Source organism: Fimicolochytrium jonesii, assembly GCF_025526975.1.
Source record: "Fimicolochytrium jonesii strain JEL569 chromosome Unknown EV422scaffold_15, whole genome shotgun sequence".
In the NCBI taxonomy this organism is placed as follows: Eukaryota; Fungi; Chytridiomycota; class Chytridiomycetes; order Spizellomycetales; family Powellomycetaceae; genus Fimicolochytrium; species Fimicolochytrium jonesii.
In genome coordinates, this window is record NW_026515682.1 from 287,515 (window position 1) to 303,922 (window position 16,408).

Below are 16,408 nucleotides of genomic sequence, written 5' to 3' on the forward strand. Positions count from 1 at the left end.
TCAGAAACGTTCATCTGCAACCAATCGGCAACTCAACATTGCTGCAATGGTAAGGATGTTCTCCGCCGCACGCTGCTTCTACGCAAGGCCCCTGCGCTCGGCCGCAGCGGCTTCTCAGAGGAGGTCATTTTGTGCCTCCTCCCGCTCGCTCAGTAGGTGTCCCTTTAATCTCCATAGGGTGACCGTCCGTCCTCCGATGCCATCTTACCCGACTCGCCAACAGGCTCATACGAGCATATCAAGACCGAGACCAGAGGCCGGGTCGCAATCGTCACTCTTAACCGTCCCAAGGCCCTCAATGCTCTCTGCACCCCCCTGATGGTCGAACTCAACGCTGCTCTGAAGGGATTCGACCAGGACGCGAACATCGGCGCCATGGTTATCACTGGGAGCGAAAAGAGTTTTGCTGGTAAGACGTTTTCAGCGCTTAGTCACCATCCATGCGATGGACATCTGACATGAATCTCGAATATTCTTCCTAGCTGGTGCCGACATCAAGGAAATGACCACCTTAAATTTTGTGGATAACTTCAAGAATAACTTCATTGAGGACTGGATCGGTGTGACCAAGATTCGGAAACCGATTATTGCAGCTGTCAACGGATTTGCTGTAGGTCTTCTGGTTTAGGATGTAGGAGAACGGAGGGGTGTCGGAGGGGTGAGGTGGCTCGCGCGCAACAGTGTGCCCCAGATGCATGCGCGCTTGAACATAGAGCTGATGCGGAGGTTATTTTACGTAGCTGGGCGGAGGATGTGAGCTCGCCATGATGGTAAGCGTTTTCTATTTCGTGCAATACTGGCACGTCCCCGTGACACATCTCTTTGCCCCTCACGTAGTGCGACATCATCTATGCTGGCGACAAAGCGAAGTTTGGACAACCAGAAATCAAGCTTGGTGTGATCCCCGGCGCCGGAGGCACGCAGCGCTTTACCCAAGCGGTCGGCAAAGCCAAAGCCATGCACATGTGTCTCACTGGCGACATGATGTCCGCCGCTGAAGCCGAGTCCGCCGGCCTCGTCGCCAAAGTATATCCTGCTGAGCAGCTTTTGGAATCCGCAATCAAGAATGCTGAGACGATTGCCGGATACTCGTTGCCGAGCGTGTTGGCCGCTGTAGAGTGTATCGACTCTGGTCTGTGCCTAGTGTGCTTCTATGGGGTTATGGATGTGCGGAGACTAACAACTGTCAACGCAGCTTTCGAGGTTCCTTTGGCGCAAGGACTCCTGTTTGAGCGACGCATGTTCCACGCCTTGTTTGCCACGGTGCGTCCCCTCTCTGTTCTCTTCCGCCCGGTAGTTCATTTTCTCATGCCAACCTGTTTACAGAAAGACCAAAAGGAAGGAATGGCAGCGTTCGCGGGCAAACGCAAGGCTAACTTCACACATGAATAACCGAGACGAACTGAATATAGATAGCACTAGCTTGAGGAGACGACCTTGGCGTAGCATCCATTGCAATATCAACAGCGGTGTATGTAGATCCCGTAGAGTTGTCAATATGAAAGCCTTCAACTGACGCGTGAGGCGTAGCTTCCGCAAGTCTGCCGCCTGATTTACATCAAAGCACAGCAGTAGTGTCGGAGTCCAGCATGTGCACAAATCCACAATGTCCTCCCGAGCACTGCATCCTCCACCCCATCCACAGCCCAATGTCCCTCCCCACCATCGGTCATCACATGCCCACGTCCATCTTCAACGAGACGCCTTAACAGCATCCTTAGCCGTCTCAGTAGCAAGTTTGGTATCCTCCGCGACTTTGTGGGCCGTTGTCGTCAGAGGCTTGTTCTTCATATCTTGGCGGTATCTAATGCGCACAACAAACAAAAGATCGGCCGTGAATGTGGGAATATCAGGGGGACCACCTCAAACAAGCGAAAGAAACAGACGAATGCCTTCCTCTCCTGGCCACTGGACATACCTCCATATTCTGCTCAACTGATAAATCCCTGTCGCCCCCACAAACATATTCACACCAAACAACGACCAGTTCTTCGGCGTGATCACCAACGAGTAGCGGGACCAGATAACGCCGGTTGCTGCGAGGGCGACTGTTTGCGTTACAGAGAGCTTCTCGACAGGGCGTTGAAGGTCGCTGAGGCCAGCTATTACTAGGCCCTGCGGGGGTGAGATAATAGGAATATACAGTGAGATATGGGTTGGGGACATGGGCGGGACAGAACGACGAGAGTACGGTAAGGAGGAACTTACCCATTTCATAGCTGGCGCCCAGAAGTGGATCGTTTTGGGACCTGTGGAAATTGCATTTGCAGTAAGTTCAATCAGCGAACCGCGATCGGCCAAAACAGTCAGAGCGGAGTACAATACCAGCAGGGTGGTTCCAAAACCGCGTGAAGGCGGAGCCTGCTTGTGTTGATGCTGCTGCCATTTGAATTTCGTTTGTTTCCGGTCGGCGGTGGGAAATGTGTTGTTAAGATGCAGGATGCTTTGAGTGAAAGTGGTTTTGGCGGTTGAGCGCCTGAAATGCGAGTCGAGAGATACAGTACGGAGATCACCAAGCCATCTCGCGCATGCCACTTCACATACAACACATAAATGTACGTAAACAGTGTCGCTGAGCCTTTGCCACAGACACACCCCGGCCATGACGAGTGCGAACTTCCGCAAAGCCTACTACTCCTCGCTGGGCGTCCAAGTTGTCGAAGTGAAGCCGTCCCTCGAAACCGCTCTCCAAGGCGACATCCTTAGTAAGTTTTGTCCTATCGTGGGTCCTCCAGGTTAAGAGTCGCTCTATAGCGCAGTACTAAGACACTCTTCCCTGTCGCAGACATTGAGCGCCTAAACAAATTGTGCCTGTGGGTGCGCATCCCGCACTCGTACCGGGCACTGGTATGGAAGGTGCTCCTAGGGACGGTATCCTTGACCAAGGAGGTGTGGGGTTTTGCAGACGCTCAGCGGGCTGAGCAGTATGGCGATCTGAGGAGGTGTGTGCAGTGTATGGATGGAGGCAGCAGGTGGGTGGGGCCAACGCAAATCGCAAAGCGAGTCATATTATTGATGTCATGGCTCCGCTTTGCTTTTCCAGAGCCGATGAGGAACTCACACCCTCGACAATGGTTCGCATGCTACTGATCCAGCTTGACACGGACGATCAAGTGCCGCATCATCTATCCGGATCACTGGACCGCTCCAAATCATCACATCTGCTTGCACTCGCCAACACAATCCTGGAGATCTGCGAAGAGAACGAGGAAGAGGCGTACTGGCTATTTGAGTACTTTGTGCGGAAGTACCGTGTTCCGCTTGTCGTGCATGACAGAACATCAGCGGATAGCGGGGTTCGGGAAAAGCCAGACGGCCACGACATCTCCACCTCTCCAGACTCCGACGCTGACCCACCCCCATCCCCCATCGCAAAACTCGAAGAAGACCGCATCAGCATGGAAATCGGCGCCCTCTCCACCCTCCTCAAAACCCACAACGAAGAGCTTCTCACCCACATCCTCTCCCTCGGCCGCCCGCTCTCAACTTACTGCTATGCCTGGTTCCGCACCTACTTTGCCAGCGTGGTGCCTCCGCACTGCCTCGAGGGCGTCTGGGACATCCTCATTGGCGGCGCACCGGGCATATTGCCATATCTGGGCCTGAGTGTGTTTCTGGCGAGTAAGCGCAAGATCCTTGCTGTGCGCACGTCGGCGCAGCTGGTGGAGTTGCTGAGTCAGGTGGAGAACATTGTCGATATGGACGCGGTGGCGAATACGGCGATCGATATGTGGGAGCGGCCGGTACTGGAGGGCATGTCGAAGGAGCTCAGGAAGGCTTTGGGATACAATTTCTGAGAGTAGTACCCATGATAGCCCTATTTTTGGAATGGCTGTCGAGCCGCGAAAGCAATCAACCCAACGGCGTTTTTTTGGGCGGTGGATCGGCCCCTACAGCGTTAGAGATACCCATAGTTACGCAGCTTCCACACAATCTAGATGTTCGAATAAAGGCCAAGATCGGGTCGAATTTGATTTACAGACAATCCAACTGAACTCCGCTCGAACATCGTTCGTCGGCAGCCATCGTCAACCAGGATGCGTTGCACGCTTTGTCATTTTACAAGTTGCCATCATCGGCGACGCCTCAGGCAGAGGTACAATGATGTGGATGGCAGATAACCACCACGGAAAATGGAATGGGGTGAAAATTCTAGACTACCGGTTACGGGAGAATGCGTCTGGTCTGCGGCCATCGCCAAACACCACCGAACGCACAATCGAGACGAAATTCTTGGTGCTTAGGACGTCCCGATTGTGCACTTTCATCCGTAGTCGTAGTGGTCGTCTTCCAGGAATCTCAAATGGCGTCCAGTCCTGGTTGATACATTCGGGGTTGGGGCAACCCACCAATCCATGGACGAATTCCATTCTTCCCTTTCGAGCTTGCCACGGCCGAGGTGACAGCCGGCGTCGGATGTTTTTCCTCACACGCCCGTGGCAGTGTGGGCACACGGACGACGTTCGATACTCATCCAGCAAGTAGCATGGAATGCCGTTTCTCGCAAAGAGTGTGCGGAATCTGTTCCATGATGAGTTAGCATAATGATACATAAAAAACAATGATGGTCACTCACCCTTTGGTCTTTGATGACTCCTGAAAGCGCATGGTTTTTCCAGCGTCGCTCCAATCACCCAAGATGACCGAAAAATGCTTTCCATACAGGCGTCGCATGTTTTTGATGAGCTTGCTCTCAGATTTTTGCCGCAGTGAGAACGCCTTGAATCTGCGAGCTACGTGAATCTCATCCTGGTAAAACTCATCCAGGGCGGGATCTGGGATATGGATGTCAGCCCATGTATTACCAAATTTGAAAATCAAAGAAGTGGAACATCATACCCGCATGTTTGTAATGCACAATGAACGCTCAGAACGCCTCGATGTTCATGCTCTTGTGCGATGGAATATGTGATTCCATCTCTGCGATGCCGGCATTGATCTTTCGCTCCGTCATGTCTCTCCGAAAGTACCGAGACTTTGTCTCGACCGCCCGTTGATTGGATGTGTATCTGATACGGGGTGGTGCATTGTGAGATTACTACTGCCCTGCTGTCCCCGCTGTCGCCCCTGTCCCCGCTGTCGCCGCTGTCCCCGCCGCGCCCGCTGTCGCCGCTGTCCCCGCTATCCCCGCTGTCCCCGCTGTCGCCGCTGTCGCCGCTATCCCCGCTATCCCCGCTATCCCTGCTGTCCCCGCCGCGCCCGCTGTCCCCGCTGTCGCCGCCCCCGCCATCCCCTTCGTTCCACATTCCGCAATCAGCTGAAACGTACCTAAATGGCCGCTCCTTCTTGATGTCTCGACAGAACAAGAGGTCACGCTTGCCCGGATCAATGCTGACGATGTTTGGAGCCTCCCGTAGTTCGGCGATGTGGTGCTCAAAATACAGCTGCTTGACTTCTTCCCGCATCTGGGCCTTGCTGCGCTTCCGGGCCCGATGCCCATACTTGAGCCCTGGCTTCTTGAAGTGGATGGTGGCGGAATACCCGTTTGTGCTGATTGATCCATCAAATTTAAGATCAAGCTTCTTTCGATGCTTGAAGACCTTGTCCTGCAATGCGTCATTCAGCGAGGTGATTGAAATAGGCGCAGAAGGATAGAGACTTACATTCACGTTGAGAAACTGCCCCCACAGCTCCTGCTTGCGTTGATCGGTGAATTTCCCCATGCAGCGTCCTCATCAGGGGCATTTCCAACGATGTGTGTGAGGAGAAACGCTCATTTTATGGTTTGTGATCGAACAGCAGAATCCTCTCATTGAAAGCGTTTCCTTTCTAGAGCAAACATGCGGCCACAGTCTAATGATAAGAAGATGACACAGAGCAGATTCCTGGTCTAGATGCAATGTCCTATCTACGAATGTGATCTGTCGTTATATGTGCGAAAAGGATCTTAACAATGTGTAGTTGGACCGTGCCTTTCTATGATGATGTGCGAGGTAAAGATGCAATATGAAACTAAGCTCGTACTAGTGTCAACACGAACTTCGAGTTGGAGACCTATTGAACGAAGGAGAGAGAATTAAGTAGATGACCAAGCCAAAGGCAAACATGTCATGGGAGCTTACCTCTTGCTCGATCTCGAGGACAACATCGGCACCGCTTTTCTTTGCGTCGATGTTCTCAACGCCCTGCTTCAAGCTCTTGAGCAGGAAGTCCTTCTGATCTTGCAGGACTGTTTGCAGCTCGTTGTTGGGATCCGAAACGATCTTGATGTAGTAGAGGATGTCATCGGTGGGCTGCAGCTTGGCCTATAGACATGAAAGATGAAAGGTATAAATCACAGTGCCAGGAAACCTCATGCCAAAGTGGATCATTCACGCAGCTTACCTCCTTGCGTGACCGTTGCACACGGTTGATAACCTCCCGGGCCAAACCCTCGTTGATGAGGCTCTGGTCCAATGCCGTGTCCAAGATGACCAGAACATCACCGCTCCCATGGGCGTGGTAGGTGCTACCCTTCTGTCCCTCGTCATCGAAGTACCTGGTGACTTGCAAGTCACCTTCCCCAAGCTCAATGCCGTTGACCACAAGCTTGTTCGTGGAGACGTATTTCTTGATGTCGTCCTGAGAAACAGTGGCAAGCCCAGTCTTCACCTTCGGCAGATCCTTTTTCAGCTTGCCGCCCAATGTCTTCCAGTCGGGGATAAGCTTGTACTTGATGCCGTACTTTGCTTCTTCGGATGTTACCGTCACGGTGCGGATGTTCAGTTCATCGACAATGTAATCCTCGAGAGCCTTGACATCGGAGTGGAACTGCGCGTCCGGATGGATGATGACAAGCTCGCGCAAAGGCGTCTTCAGAGGCAGGGTCTTCTGGTCGCGGATGTATCGCCCGGATTCGATGACGGTCTGCATCCGGCCCACGGCGCGCTCGATGTCGGCGTTGAAGTATGCGGATTTTGGTTCAGGGAAGGGCAGGAAGTGGATACTACGCGTGTCCTCCTTTGTAGCCGGCATGCACGTCTTCAGGTTTTGGTACATCGTTTCCACAATGAACGGTGTGAAGGGAGCCATCAACTTCGAGAGAGTGAACAGCACCTCGAAGAGCACGTTCAGGGCGGTGACAGCCTCCGCCGGCCCGTTGTCACCCTTCAGACGCTTGCGGTTGAAGCGGACATACCAGTTCGTCAAGGAATCAATCAGGTTCAGAAGGCGAGGAGTGACCGTGTACAATCGGTAAGCGGCCATCTCCGCCCTGACGAAGTCGATAAGCGTCTGCGTCGAGGCGAGGATCCACTTGTCCATGACATTGCGATCGCCTGACAAGTCCATCTCAGGGTTGTACTGGAAATCGACGTTGTGCTCTTTCTTCAACAAGGCGAGCTGGGCAAAGAAGAACCGGTAGGCGTTGTACCACGGCAACAGCACCTTTGCAACCAGCTCCTTCACTCCTTCCTCCCTGAACCTCAGGGATTCGGCCCGCACGGCAGGGGAGCCGATGAGGTACAGACGGAGAACATCGGCTCCGTACGTGTGCATGACGTCGTTCGGGTCAGGGTAGTTCTTCAGACGCTTCGACATCTTCTTTCCATCGCTGGCAAGAATCAAACCGTTGACAACGACGTTCTTAAACGGTGGCGTGTCGAAAAGATGTGTGGAGAGGACCATCAGCGTGTAGAACCAACCACGTGTTTGGTCGATACCCTCCGCAATGAAATCCGCTGGGAAGGTGCCGTTGAACTTTTGTTCATTTTCGAAGGGGTAGTGCTGCTGTGCGTAGGGCATGCTTCCACTTTCGAACCAACAGTCGAAAACTTCGGGAATTCTGCGCAGGTCTCCTTTGCCCTTCTTCGATGGGATAGTGATGTGGTCAATCTTATCCCGGTGGAGATCAGTGATGCCTTGGACACCCGACAAAGCCGTGAGCTCCTCAACGGAACCAATAGCGACGACTTCCTCGTAATCTTCGCTGACCCAGAGAGGGATGGGTGTTCCCCAGTAACGGTTGCGGGAGATGTTCCAATCGCGGGCGTTCTCGAGCCAGTTGTGGAATTTCTTTTCTTTGATGGTCTCAGGAACCCAGTAGGTCTTTTTATTGTTCGCCAGAAGCTTGTCGTTGATGTTCGATACTCGCACGAACCATCCTGGAACAGCTTTGTAGATGAGGGGCGTGTCGGAACGCCAGCAGAAGGGGTAACTGTGCGTGATCTGTGACTGCCGGATAAGTCTGCCCTTCGTCTTCAGGTCCTTCTGGATCTGCTTGTCCGCGTCTTTGACGTAGACGCCGACATAGTCCGTGATTTCGCTCGTGAAGCATCCGGTCGCGTCCACTGGGTTGGGCAAGTCACCTTCCCCAGTGACGACGTCATTCGCAACGGCCACACGGTAATCGTCCTCACCGAAAGTAGGAGCGCAATGGACGATACCAGTACCGCTGTCCGCGGTGACATAGGTGTCGGCCATGACCTTGAATGCTCTGCCCTTTCGGTCGCTAAAGAAGTCAAAGACCGGCTCGTACTCCAGACCCTTCAGATCTGATCCCTTGATCTTTTCGAGGATGGTGTACTTCGCCTTCTTCACATCCTTGTACAGAATGCCTAAGCAGCCTTCCAGCAAGATCCAGATAGCTCCCGTCTCCCCATCTTTGATTTTGACGTATTCGAACTCAGGATGCACCGTAAGACCCAAGTTACTGGGGAGAGTCCAAGGTGTTGTCGTCCAAGCGAGGAGGGCAACGGACGGATCACTGACAAGCGGGAATGAAATGACGACTGCGGTGATGGAGTTGTGCATGAGACTCGAGCGCTAGGAGCTCAGAAGCTCAAACGAAGCTCTTACCTGCAGGATCTGTCACATCCTTGTAGTTCTGTGTTGCCTCCATGTTAGAAAGCGGTGTGTGGACTCCGGTAGAGAAAGGCATAATCTATTCGAGAAGATCTCGTCCGGTTAGCCATTACATCTGTGTGAAAGCATCTGACGACCGGCGCCTCACCTTGAAACCGCGGTAAACCTGCTCCTTATCGAACAGCTGCTTGAAGACCCACCAAACAGACTCCATGAAGGGCAGGTTCATAGTCTTGTAGTCGTTCTTGAAGTCGATCCAGCGACCCATACGGTTTACGGTTGTCTCCCATTCCCCAGCATACTTCATGACAATAGCACGGCATTCTGCGTTGTACTTGTCAATGCCCATCGCCATGACATCGTTAGGACCCTTGATGTTGAGCTTTTTGTCGATCTCGTGCTCCACTGGCAGACCGTGCGTGTCCCACCCAAATCTGCGCTCTACGTAGTGCCCGGTGCTCGCAGCGTAACGAGTGACGACATCCTGGGAAGAGGTTGTTTAGACCTGTTCACAACGTGTCGAACGGCCCGGCTGGTCGTAAGGACGACTCAACTCACCTTGATGGTTCCCGCAAGCAAGTGTCCGTAGTGAGGACGGCCGGTGGCGAACGGTGGACCGTCATAGAAAGAGAATGGTGGGCGGCCTTCCGCAAGTTTCAGAGACGTTTGGAAAGCGTCAATGTCGTTCCAGAATTGCAGAATCTTCTCTTCCTCCTTTGGGAAAGAGGGACTCGCGGCAACTGTTCGGGAGAGGACAGACTTGTCAGCCGGGATACTCGGCTGCTTAACAATGAGCAGTAATCTCTATAGAGCCCCGCCTAAACATACTTTCCGGGATAGTGCTCATCTTGTTAGGTCTGCGAGTAACAGCGTTGGAGGAGAGTCGCAGGTGCAAGTGGGAGTGCGGCGACAAGATCACTGGAAAAGGCGACGTGTACAGGCGACTTGGGGTTCGTGGGAGAAGACGTTGGATATCACAACGAAACCTCGACATACAGCACCGGGGACGGAGTGCGTTGCTGGGAAGCCCGTATTTGTAGATCTCCCCGGGAATGTGGTTCAGTTTCAACGGAATTGCGCCTTTCTGCTGCGAATTCGTCGGCCAACAGTTCTTCGGAATTCGCTGAATCCAGCGCTGAATCCTACGGAGCAGTCCACGAAAACCCCATTTGTGACTCATACTGCAGACATTATGAGTCACCCTACCATTTCTGACAGCGCGTACGGAGACTGTCTGCCGTCGAAAGGTGGCTTAGCTATGAATGTGAGCATGCTCGAATATGAAAAGCACTGTATTCAAATCAAAGGCTGCATGTGCATATACAAACTTTCCATCGAGACGAGGCATGATGCTATGTAGAAGCACGAGAAGGAGAAGCATCTGCAAGAAGGCTCGATATCTAAGCTAAAATAGACCGTGTTAACCCACCCGTCACGGCTGCATGCAAAGCCAGCTGACGTACGCCACAACCAGACATCTATCCATCTACACGAACCCATTCATCGGCCTCCGTCTCCACAACCTTCTTGCAACCCGCTGTAGGGTACCGGCAATGCGTGGTCTTGAGCTTATCCATGCTATTCCGGGAAATACTGCTTGGACTCGCGACCTTGTATTTTTTGCGTTGTGGTGTCCCACCAGGTCCTCTTGCTACCGCTGGCCGCTTCGTCGCGTTGACAGTGATTGAAATGTCCGTGCGTTCGATCTCTATGGTTTCGCGGGTAGAGTTGCTGTCCCCAGTGATGTGTTCGGTTTTGACCTGGTCGTAGGACATATGTGTTTCTTTCGGTGGGGGAGTGTCCTGGCATCCGGCGAGCTGCCTTGCCAACTGCATAGCCAAACTATCATCTGTGAGCGGTATCATGTCTACTGTCGGTGGCGAGACCGATAAGGTTTCGGTTGAAGTAGCGTTCTTCCCTTTCACTTTCTCACGTCCATCGAAGATCAGCACTCCTTTTGGAACCGACTCCGTCGGCGATTTGTAGATCGCTTCCAGTTTGTCCAGTGCACGGCGCTGAGTCTTCGGCATGATTGTGTCGGGGTTGATAACGGTTCGTGCCGTGACTGTGCACATCGGGATAGCACCGGAATGGGAACGGTGGATTCGATTACTAAACGGAATAGAAGAGAACATACCAGAGATCCGGTGACCCTGAGGCTTTGCACAATGCTCGTAGTTCGCCTGCACTTTCTTCCCAACCTATGTTCAAATGACGTTGAGCACCAGACGAACGACCCGGTGTGTTTCGAAAGATCGCCAAACCATAATAAGGATATCCCCATGTCTCAAACGCAATTTCAAGACCTGTCGTCCAGGCCCAACGCCATTCGGGGCAGTGTCACGGCATGTCGGCTTTGTCCGGAACGAAAAGATACAATCGGAGCCCATGCTGAGCGCCGAAACGGGGCCGAAGACTGTTTTTTCTCCATCATCGTGCCACTTCATCCATTTGACTGTGTATAATAAGTCGCATCCTGCTTTAACGAACACCGTGGACAACATGAACTCAGAGCGGTGAAACAATTTACCATCGTCCGCCAATGTAAGGTTCTTATGACTCTGATTGTACTTGGTCCCGAACTCCTTCGCGGCATCCTGCAACATGGCGATCGCTGCTTTCTCCACTTTCGTGTTTGCTTCCATGGGTCGAGAAGGCAAAACCGATGCTTGATCTGCACGACTTTGTGTCAGGAATCGAACATTTTCGCACGGAAGACATGGGCGCGACTCAACAGTATTTTTCGCCGCTGTTCAGAACGAAGTTTGAAGTGACTAGCTTGCCAACTGAAGAGAATAGAGAATATTAGCCTCCAGCACGCATAGATGCCCCCCCAAAAAATACGTACTGCGAGATTTCACAGGCATCCTCTGATACTCCAAATCCCCTTCCTGTAGCTCCTTATACAGCTTATCCACATCAGCATGACCATCTTTCGGTGCAAGCATATGATGAATCTCGCCGCCCTCAGGGAGGGTGTAGACCACCTTGAACCATCCAGACATCCGGCATGCTGGTTCCGGCGGTATCGCGACCAGGTATCCTTTGATGTTGCTGCCTGGGAGGACTTGGAAGCAGTTGAAGCGCTCCTTTTTGTCGACGGGCAGACGGATTGCGGCGGACAGGGGGAGGACGGGGAGGGTGAAAGATACCTCGTTCTGTGGCAAAGGGGGTCAGTCGTCATATGCTTCAGCTGAATATGATGCAAGGCATCATGCGCTATACCTCACAAGTTTCACACACCCATTTGTTCGAGAAAATCCTTCGTGATAATCGGCCACAGCGGTTGCACCACTCACAGGCGGACGTTCGTGCCTGTTGAGATGGAGACGGTTGCAGCGGTACGACCGATGGAGGAGTACATGTGCTACGGTGGGAGGGTTATTGCCGTTTGCACAAACAAACTTGCGTTGTCGCCTGCGTCGAACGCACCTTTTCATCGACAGCATAGGCCGAAGGAAGTCGCGGTTATGTCTCAAATCCATCCCTTCTGCAACATCCACACCCGAAACAGCTTTCCAGAATGCTTCACATTGGTGTCTGAGGCACACTTGCTCGGTGTAAACTTTTGGGGACACTTCCTTGCATGTGGGGCAACAATAATCAAGGCTCCCAGTCGTCCTTTTTGAATCTCTCAACTTCTTCGCTTTCACATGCCACACATTCGACGCCTGATCCGGAACGAGCTGCACACGAAACTGTGAGCCACGTTGTAACGTAGACGCCGGGCACTTCGCTTACCTCATAGCGCAACTTGATCCGAACATTCTGACCCTCTTTCTCCCTCCATATATGGGTGATACGATAGTACCCCAGCACTGCGTAGGTCAGTCCGTCGGGCAACACTTCTTTCAGAAAATAGTCTTGGCTCACGATGACCATGACGGAATGGCCGCCTTTCATGGCATTGATCAACGATTCAATGTTATGATCCGTTTCCTCCTATCCGCGTGGTGTGATGATTTAGCTGTGCGAAACGCCACGCTCAGCCGGTTTGCAATCGATGTCACCTGCGACGTTGCTAGCGACATGCACACGTTAGCCCTCTTCCTTTCTTTATCGCAGGCATTCTTCCCGCCGCCGTGCGTGATGAAGACCCTGCGCTTGAAAATATCGCGTGGGGCAATGGATCCTACAACCGACACATTTTAGAATGCGTCAGCCTCGCCCGATCGCTCAAAGCATACCTGCGAGCAAGATGGCCGTAGCGATCCGCGCGTTCGGATTGACAGGGTCGTCAAGTGGGAGTTTTCGAAACTGGAATCCTGATTGATACTGAATGAACCTCTTGTCCAACGCGTACCCTGGGAGGCTTAATGTGAGCATGTTCCAACTGCCAAACAAGTCCTTCCATGCGCATATGTACCCTCGCAGAGTTCTTGGCGGCTTTGACACCAGACTTTCGGGCAACCAAAGTCACCAGGGCTTTTCCCAGCTTGCACCATGCGGCGGTAATGGCCCAAGCCTTCCGTGTCTTCGCCCTTTCTCAATAGACGATCCTCTGGGAGTTTGCAGACTGCTGTTACCGTGAATTGTGAATGGGCCCAGAAACTAATGCATGGAAACCGATATCAGCGAACCTTCATCACTACACGTCATCGCCTCCTTGCCAGGTCCATTCTTTTGGCACTTCTGAATATGCAAAGCCTTCTTTGTGCCATCATCCTCCGTCTCAAACGGTTCGCTGCTCGTCATCGTGACTTTGTCCACTGTCTCATCAATCTTCCTTTTGAGCTTGCACCACATTGAAGGTCCGCTGCTCACTGTCTCATCGATCTTCCTCTTGAGTTTGCACCACTCTGAAGGTCCGCTGCTCACTGTCTCGTCTATCATTGTCTTGAGCTTGCACCATTCTGAAGGTCCGCTTCCCGGGCCTTTACGTTCTTTTCTGCTTTGCGTCGGAACAGCCTTTCCCGACGCGTCGGCATTCCCAAGACCATCGTGATCATCTCCCGGCAATCGCTTGATAATCGCTGAACCCGTGCTCTTCGCCACTTTCCGTTCTACCAACCCCGGAATATGGCTTTTTCGTTGCTCTGTTCTCGGTTTTTTAACGGTGGTGTGCTTGTCGTTCCGTTTAAACGGAGTTGTCCGCTCGCAAGTCGCAAGCTGCGGGTTCGACGCAGACTCGTCCAGTAGGTCTTTCTGGTGCTTCTGCTTGGGCTCTTTCTCCCCCTTTATCCTCTTCGCCGGACGAGGAGTGTCTGCCAGCTCGCAAGCCTTTCGCTTCGGTGGTGTGAAAGCCACACTTTGTAAAGGGCCCGGCGTTTCGTTGCAACCCCGACGGGGGGTGGACGCGGCGTGCCCTGCCGTGGCGAGAATAACGATGTCAGCTGTGTCACGAGCGAGTACCTCGACCAGAAGTGCGTCCTACAATACCTTTGCCCATGTTTGCCGAAAGAAAAGCCGAGTGATGAGCTCTCTCGTTGCGGATTATTGGCAAGATTTATTAGGGGCGGACCCTCCCCGGACGCGTTGGAGACGCCAGCGAGAAGCCACAGATGACGTTCGAAGCGTTTGACCCCTTTCCAGCCAGGAGAGCAAAATAACACGCAGCGATCGGAGAGTAGAGCAGCATGAGCGACGACATACCTCAAGAGCAACAGCTGACCACTGTGGAAAAGGTCCGTCTCGGATGCGTGCCCGAGCACTTCTCCTCGCCGCTGCATCAAGCGCTGGCGAAAGATCTCTTCGGCCGTCATGGCTTCGAGCTGGAGATTGTGAACTGTCCTGGAGGTGCGACCCTCTATATATATATAGGACCTTTTCGCTTCCATAACTAGACATGCTAAACCAGATTGCATTTCAGGAACGGGAGAGGTGCGATAATTGGTTAATTGCTTGCTGAGTTGTTATGGGGAATGTGCTCACGCGCGGCATCACGCTACAGATGGTCACAAAACTGAAAGAAAATGAACTGGACATCGCCATCGCTCTAACGGAAGGCCTTATATCCAGCCTCTGCAAGGAAGACGGCCCGTTCCGCATTATCGGAACCTACGTCAGCAGCCCGCTCACTTGGTCGATAGCGTCCTCTCCCACAGGCCGCTTTGGCAAGGTTTCGCGCGAGTCTCCTGGACCAGAGGCGTGGGAGGGATTGAAGGGGGCGAAAGTGGGCGTATCGCGACTGGGAAGTGGGAGCCACTTGATTCCGTTTGTGCTTGCGGATCAGATGGGATGGCTGAAGGATGGTGCGAGTGCTCCATTCGAATTCGTACCCTTGAAGGACATCGCGGGGCTGGTGAATGGAGTCAAGAGTGGGGCTATCGACACGTTCCTCTGGGTGAGTGCTTGCTCAGCACTTGGTACTTTCGCTATTCTCGAAAGCTAAGTTCTTGATTCCGTTCAGGAACGTATCATGACCAAGGTTAGATCGACCGTCTGACATCGGTTCCAGCTATTTGAGATTCTCGACTAACAGGCAGTTTTCAGCCTCACTACGACAGCGGTGAGCTGCACCATCTTTCCAACATCACCCCTCCATGGCCCGCTTTCATGTTCGCGGCATCAAAGAAGGCTCTGGCTCACTCCGCAGCCTTGATCGGGATCCTGAATGGTAAACTACTCAGAGAACTCAAAACATCAGTTCATCCACATCTCACCCCAACACCCCACAGTAATCACCGAAAGCGCCAAAATCTTTATAGCCGGCAAAGGCACCGGCGACTCCGTCCGCTACGTCTCCGAAAAGTACCACCTCCCCGAAGACGACGTGCGCGTCTGGTTCTCCAGCGTCGCCTATCCCGCCAATTGCCGCGAGGTCGACCGGCACGTGCTGACGGATTGCATCAAGGTGCTTGCCAAAGCAGGTGTCGTGGGTAACGAGGCGCTGGGTATCCCGCTGGATCGGTTGGTGGACGAGCATGTGGCGGTTGTTACGGAGGAACCGCTTGAGCAGAAGATTAAGAGGCATGATCAGCAGTATGAGAAGGAGTGTAGGGAGTTGCAGGCTGGGAAGTCGGAGTAAGAGACATCAAGAGTAAGGCGTAGCCTGTTATTGGCAGGTAGATTAGTTCGATTTGAGTTCTCCGCGTAGCACAATCTCAATGACGGTCCATCGTTGGACTCCTGCATGCCGAATCAACAAGAAACTATTGGCAGGTAGATTAGTTCGATTTGAGTTCTCCGACAATCCCGCGACGCGAGAGAGTGTGTGGGAGATTTCGGGCAAAAAAAAGCACTGGGATGATGGGCTACTCAAGTGTAACTTTCATTTACGAACACGATGTCCATCCCTCATCCTGCCTCCCGCCCGATACAGACTTTTGAACCACCCCGCACAAAAAAAAGGCAACCAAGGCCCAAAGACCTCAAAGAAAGGAGTGAATAAAGAAGACAGACCCTAAAATGTCTATTTCGGGCAAAAAAAAGCACTGGGACAAAAACTTATTTTTTTCCTGACCATAGAAACTATGACGATGATGGGAAGGGACGAACGAAAAAGGGGGTGAGGGGGGACAACAAAAATGCCTTGTAGCCCACCGGGATCGAATTCGTTCGTTTGAGAGTGATGACATCGTTTGGGGTTGTGGGCGCGAGTGGGGTGAAGATTTTTGGTGGCGGTCTTATTCCTCATCCTCGACAGTGTTCTTTAAATCCCACCCCAACCCAGAGATCTCAGCCACCT

The 16,408-nt window shown here is 52.7% G+C and overlaps 8 protein-coding genes across 8 annotated transcripts; 3 read left to right on the top strand and 5 right to left on the bottom strand.

Moving 5' to 3' along the window:
• Positions 1-46: 46 nt before the first annotated feature.
• EV422DRAFT_568364 (ClpP/crotonase-like domain-containing protein) lies at positions 47-1,392 on the top strand (the record flags this gene model as incomplete). Its single annotated transcript, XM_053072639.1, has 7 exons — positions 47-152; positions 224-409; positions 483-610; positions 741-770; positions 838-1,132; positions 1,196-1,263; positions 1,327-1,392. The coding sequence occupies 7 exons, from the start codon at positions 47-49 to the stop codon at positions 1,390-1,392; spliced, it is 879 nt and encodes a 292-aa protein (XP_052924727.1).
• Positions 1,393-1,908: 516 nt separating this feature from the next.
• EV422DRAFT_488017 (mitochondrial pyruvate carrier) lies at positions 1,909-2,386 on the bottom strand (the record flags this gene model as incomplete). Its single annotated transcript, XM_053067409.1, has 3 exons — positions 1,909-2,115; positions 2,209-2,249; positions 2,326-2,386. Coding segments are annotated over 3 exons (309 nt in total), but the record flags the coding sequence as incomplete, so codon positions are not given.
• Positions 2,387-2,470: 84 nt separating this feature from the next.
• On the top strand, positions 2,471-4,057 carry EV422DRAFT_532735 (uncharacterized protein). The gene is made up of 3 exons (XM_053070557.1): positions 2,471-2,705; positions 2,786-2,972; positions 3,044-4,057. The coding sequence occupies exons 1-3, from the start codon at positions 2,603-2,605 to the stop codon at positions 3,795-3,797; spliced, it is 1,044 nt and encodes a 347-aa protein (XP_052924729.1). The 5' UTR covers positions 2,471-2,602; the 3' UTR covers positions 3,798-4,057.
• Positions 4,033-4,805, bottom strand: EV422DRAFT_91177 (uncharacterized protein). The gene has a single exon (XM_053074498.1). It carries the CDS (start codon positions 4,551-4,553, stop codon positions 4,158-4,160), a length of 396 nt encoding a protein of 131 aa, XP_052924730.1. The 5' UTR covers positions 4,554-4,805; the 3' UTR covers positions 4,033-4,157.
• On the bottom strand, positions 4,672-5,830 carry EV422DRAFT_91310 (uncharacterized protein). The gene is made up of 4 exons (XM_053074500.1): positions 5,604-5,830; positions 5,269-5,546; positions 4,840-5,009; positions 4,672-4,775 (listed from the first exon to the last, which is right to left on the bottom strand). The coding sequence occupies exons 1-3, from the start codon at positions 5,661-5,663 to the stop codon at positions 4,868-4,870; spliced, it is 480 nt and encodes a 159-aa protein (XP_052924731.1). The 5' UTR covers positions 5,664-5,830; the 3' UTR covers positions 4,672-4,775; positions 4,840-4,867.
• On the bottom strand, positions 5,621-9,907 carry EV422DRAFT_532752 (tRNA synthetases class I-domain-containing protein). Its single transcript, XM_053070559.1, has 8 exons — positions 9,610-9,907; positions 9,340-9,521; positions 8,930-9,265; positions 8,776-8,860; positions 6,325-8,708; positions 6,063-6,245; positions 5,774-5,994; positions 5,621-5,695 (listed from the first exon to the last, which is right to left on the bottom strand). The coding sequence occupies exons 1-7, from the start codon at positions 9,773-9,775 to the stop codon at positions 5,953-5,955; spliced, it is 3,378 nt and encodes a 1,125-aa protein (XP_052924732.1). The 5' UTR covers positions 9,776-9,907; the 3' UTR covers positions 5,621-5,695; positions 5,774-5,952.
• Positions 9,908-10,068: 161 nt separating this feature from the next.
• On the bottom strand, positions 10,069-14,234 carry EV422DRAFT_532755 (uncharacterized protein). Its single transcript, XM_053070560.1, has 14 exons — positions 14,161-14,234; positions 13,362-14,087; positions 13,148-13,300; positions 12,969-13,085; positions 12,792-12,913; positions 12,523-12,723; positions 12,214-12,467; positions 12,007-12,148; positions 11,630-11,939; positions 11,517-11,567; positions 11,312-11,455; positions 11,046-11,236; positions 10,919-10,982; positions 10,069-10,846 (listed from the first exon to the last, which is right to left on the bottom strand). Exons 1-14 carry the CDS (start codon positions 14,168-14,170, stop codon positions 10,260-10,262), a joined length of 3,072 nt encoding a protein of 1,023 aa, XP_052924733.1. The 5' UTR covers positions 14,171-14,234; the 3' UTR covers positions 10,069-10,259.
• A 43-nt stretch (positions 14,235-14,277) lies between these two features.
• Positions 14,278-16,009, top strand: EV422DRAFT_532770 (uncharacterized protein). The gene is made up of 6 exons (XM_053070561.1): positions 14,278-14,517; positions 14,591-14,601; positions 14,672-15,064; positions 15,131-15,148; positions 15,214-15,337; positions 15,399-16,009. The coding sequence occupies exons 1-6, from the start codon at positions 14,358-14,360 to the stop codon at positions 15,746-15,748; spliced, it is 1,056 nt and encodes a 351-aa protein (XP_052924734.1). The 5' UTR covers positions 14,278-14,357; the 3' UTR covers positions 15,749-16,009.
• Positions 16,010-16,408: the final 399 nt, after the last annotated feature.

Bases quoted from the DNA above. Each gene is read 5' to 3' on its own strand.
- EV422DRAFT_532735 (XM_053070557.1), top strand. From the start codon at position 2,603: ATGACGAGTGCGAACTTCCGCAAAGCCTACTACTCCTCGCTGGGCGTC. The intron at 2,706-2,785 runs GTAAGTTTTGTC...TCCCTGTCGCAG, and splicing joins TCTCCAAGGCGACATCCTTA to ACATTGAGCGCCTAAACAAA. The intron at 2,973-3,043 runs GTGGGTGGGGCC...TTGCTTTTCCAG, and splicing joins TGTATGGATGGAGGCAGCAG to AGCCGATGAGGAACTCACAC.
- EV422DRAFT_91177 (XM_053074498.1), bottom strand. From the start codon at position 4,553: ATGTATCATTATGCTAACTCATCATGGAACAGATTCCGCACACTCTTT.
- EV422DRAFT_91310 (XM_053074500.1), bottom strand. From the start codon at position 5,663: ATGGGGAAATTCACCGATCAACGCAAGCAGGAGCTGTGGGGGCAGTTT. The intron at 5,547-5,603 runs GTAAGTCTCTAT...GACGCATTGCAG, and splicing joins GGCAGTTTCTCAACGTGAAT to GACAAGGTCTTCAAGCATCG. The intron at 5,010-5,268 runs GTACGTTTCAGC...ACCCCGTATCAG, and splicing joins AAGAAGGAGCGGCCATTTAG to ATACACATCCAATCAACGGG.
- EV422DRAFT_532752 (XM_053070559.1), bottom strand. From the start codon at position 9,775: ATGTCGAGGTTTCGTTGTGATATCCAACGTCTTCTCCCACGAACCCCA. The intron at 9,522-9,609 runs GTATGTTTAGGC...TCTCCCGAACAG, and splicing joins GATGAGCACTATCCCGGAAA to TTGCCGCGAGTCCCTCTTTC. The intron at 8,861-8,929 runs GTGAGGCGCCGG...CTTCTCGAATAG, and splicing joins AGGTTTACCGCGGTTTCAAG to ATTATGCCTTTCTCTACCGG.
- EV422DRAFT_532755 (XM_053070560.1), bottom strand. The intron at 12,914-12,968 runs GTATGCTTTGAG...TGTCGGTTGTAG, and splicing joins TACGGCCATCTTGCTCGCAG to GATCCATTGCCCCACGCGAT. The intron at 10,847-10,918 runs GTATGTTCTCTT...CGATGTGCACAG, and splicing joins TCAGGGTCACCGGATCTCTG to TCACGGCACGAACCGTTATC.
- EV422DRAFT_532770 (XM_053070561.1), top strand. From the start codon at position 14,358: ATGAGCGACGACATACCTCAAGAGCAACAGCTGACCACTGTGGAAAAG. The intron at 15,338-15,398 runs GTAAACTACTCA...AACACCCCACAG, and splicing joins CTTGATCGGGATCCTGAATG to TAATCACCGAAAGCGCCAAA.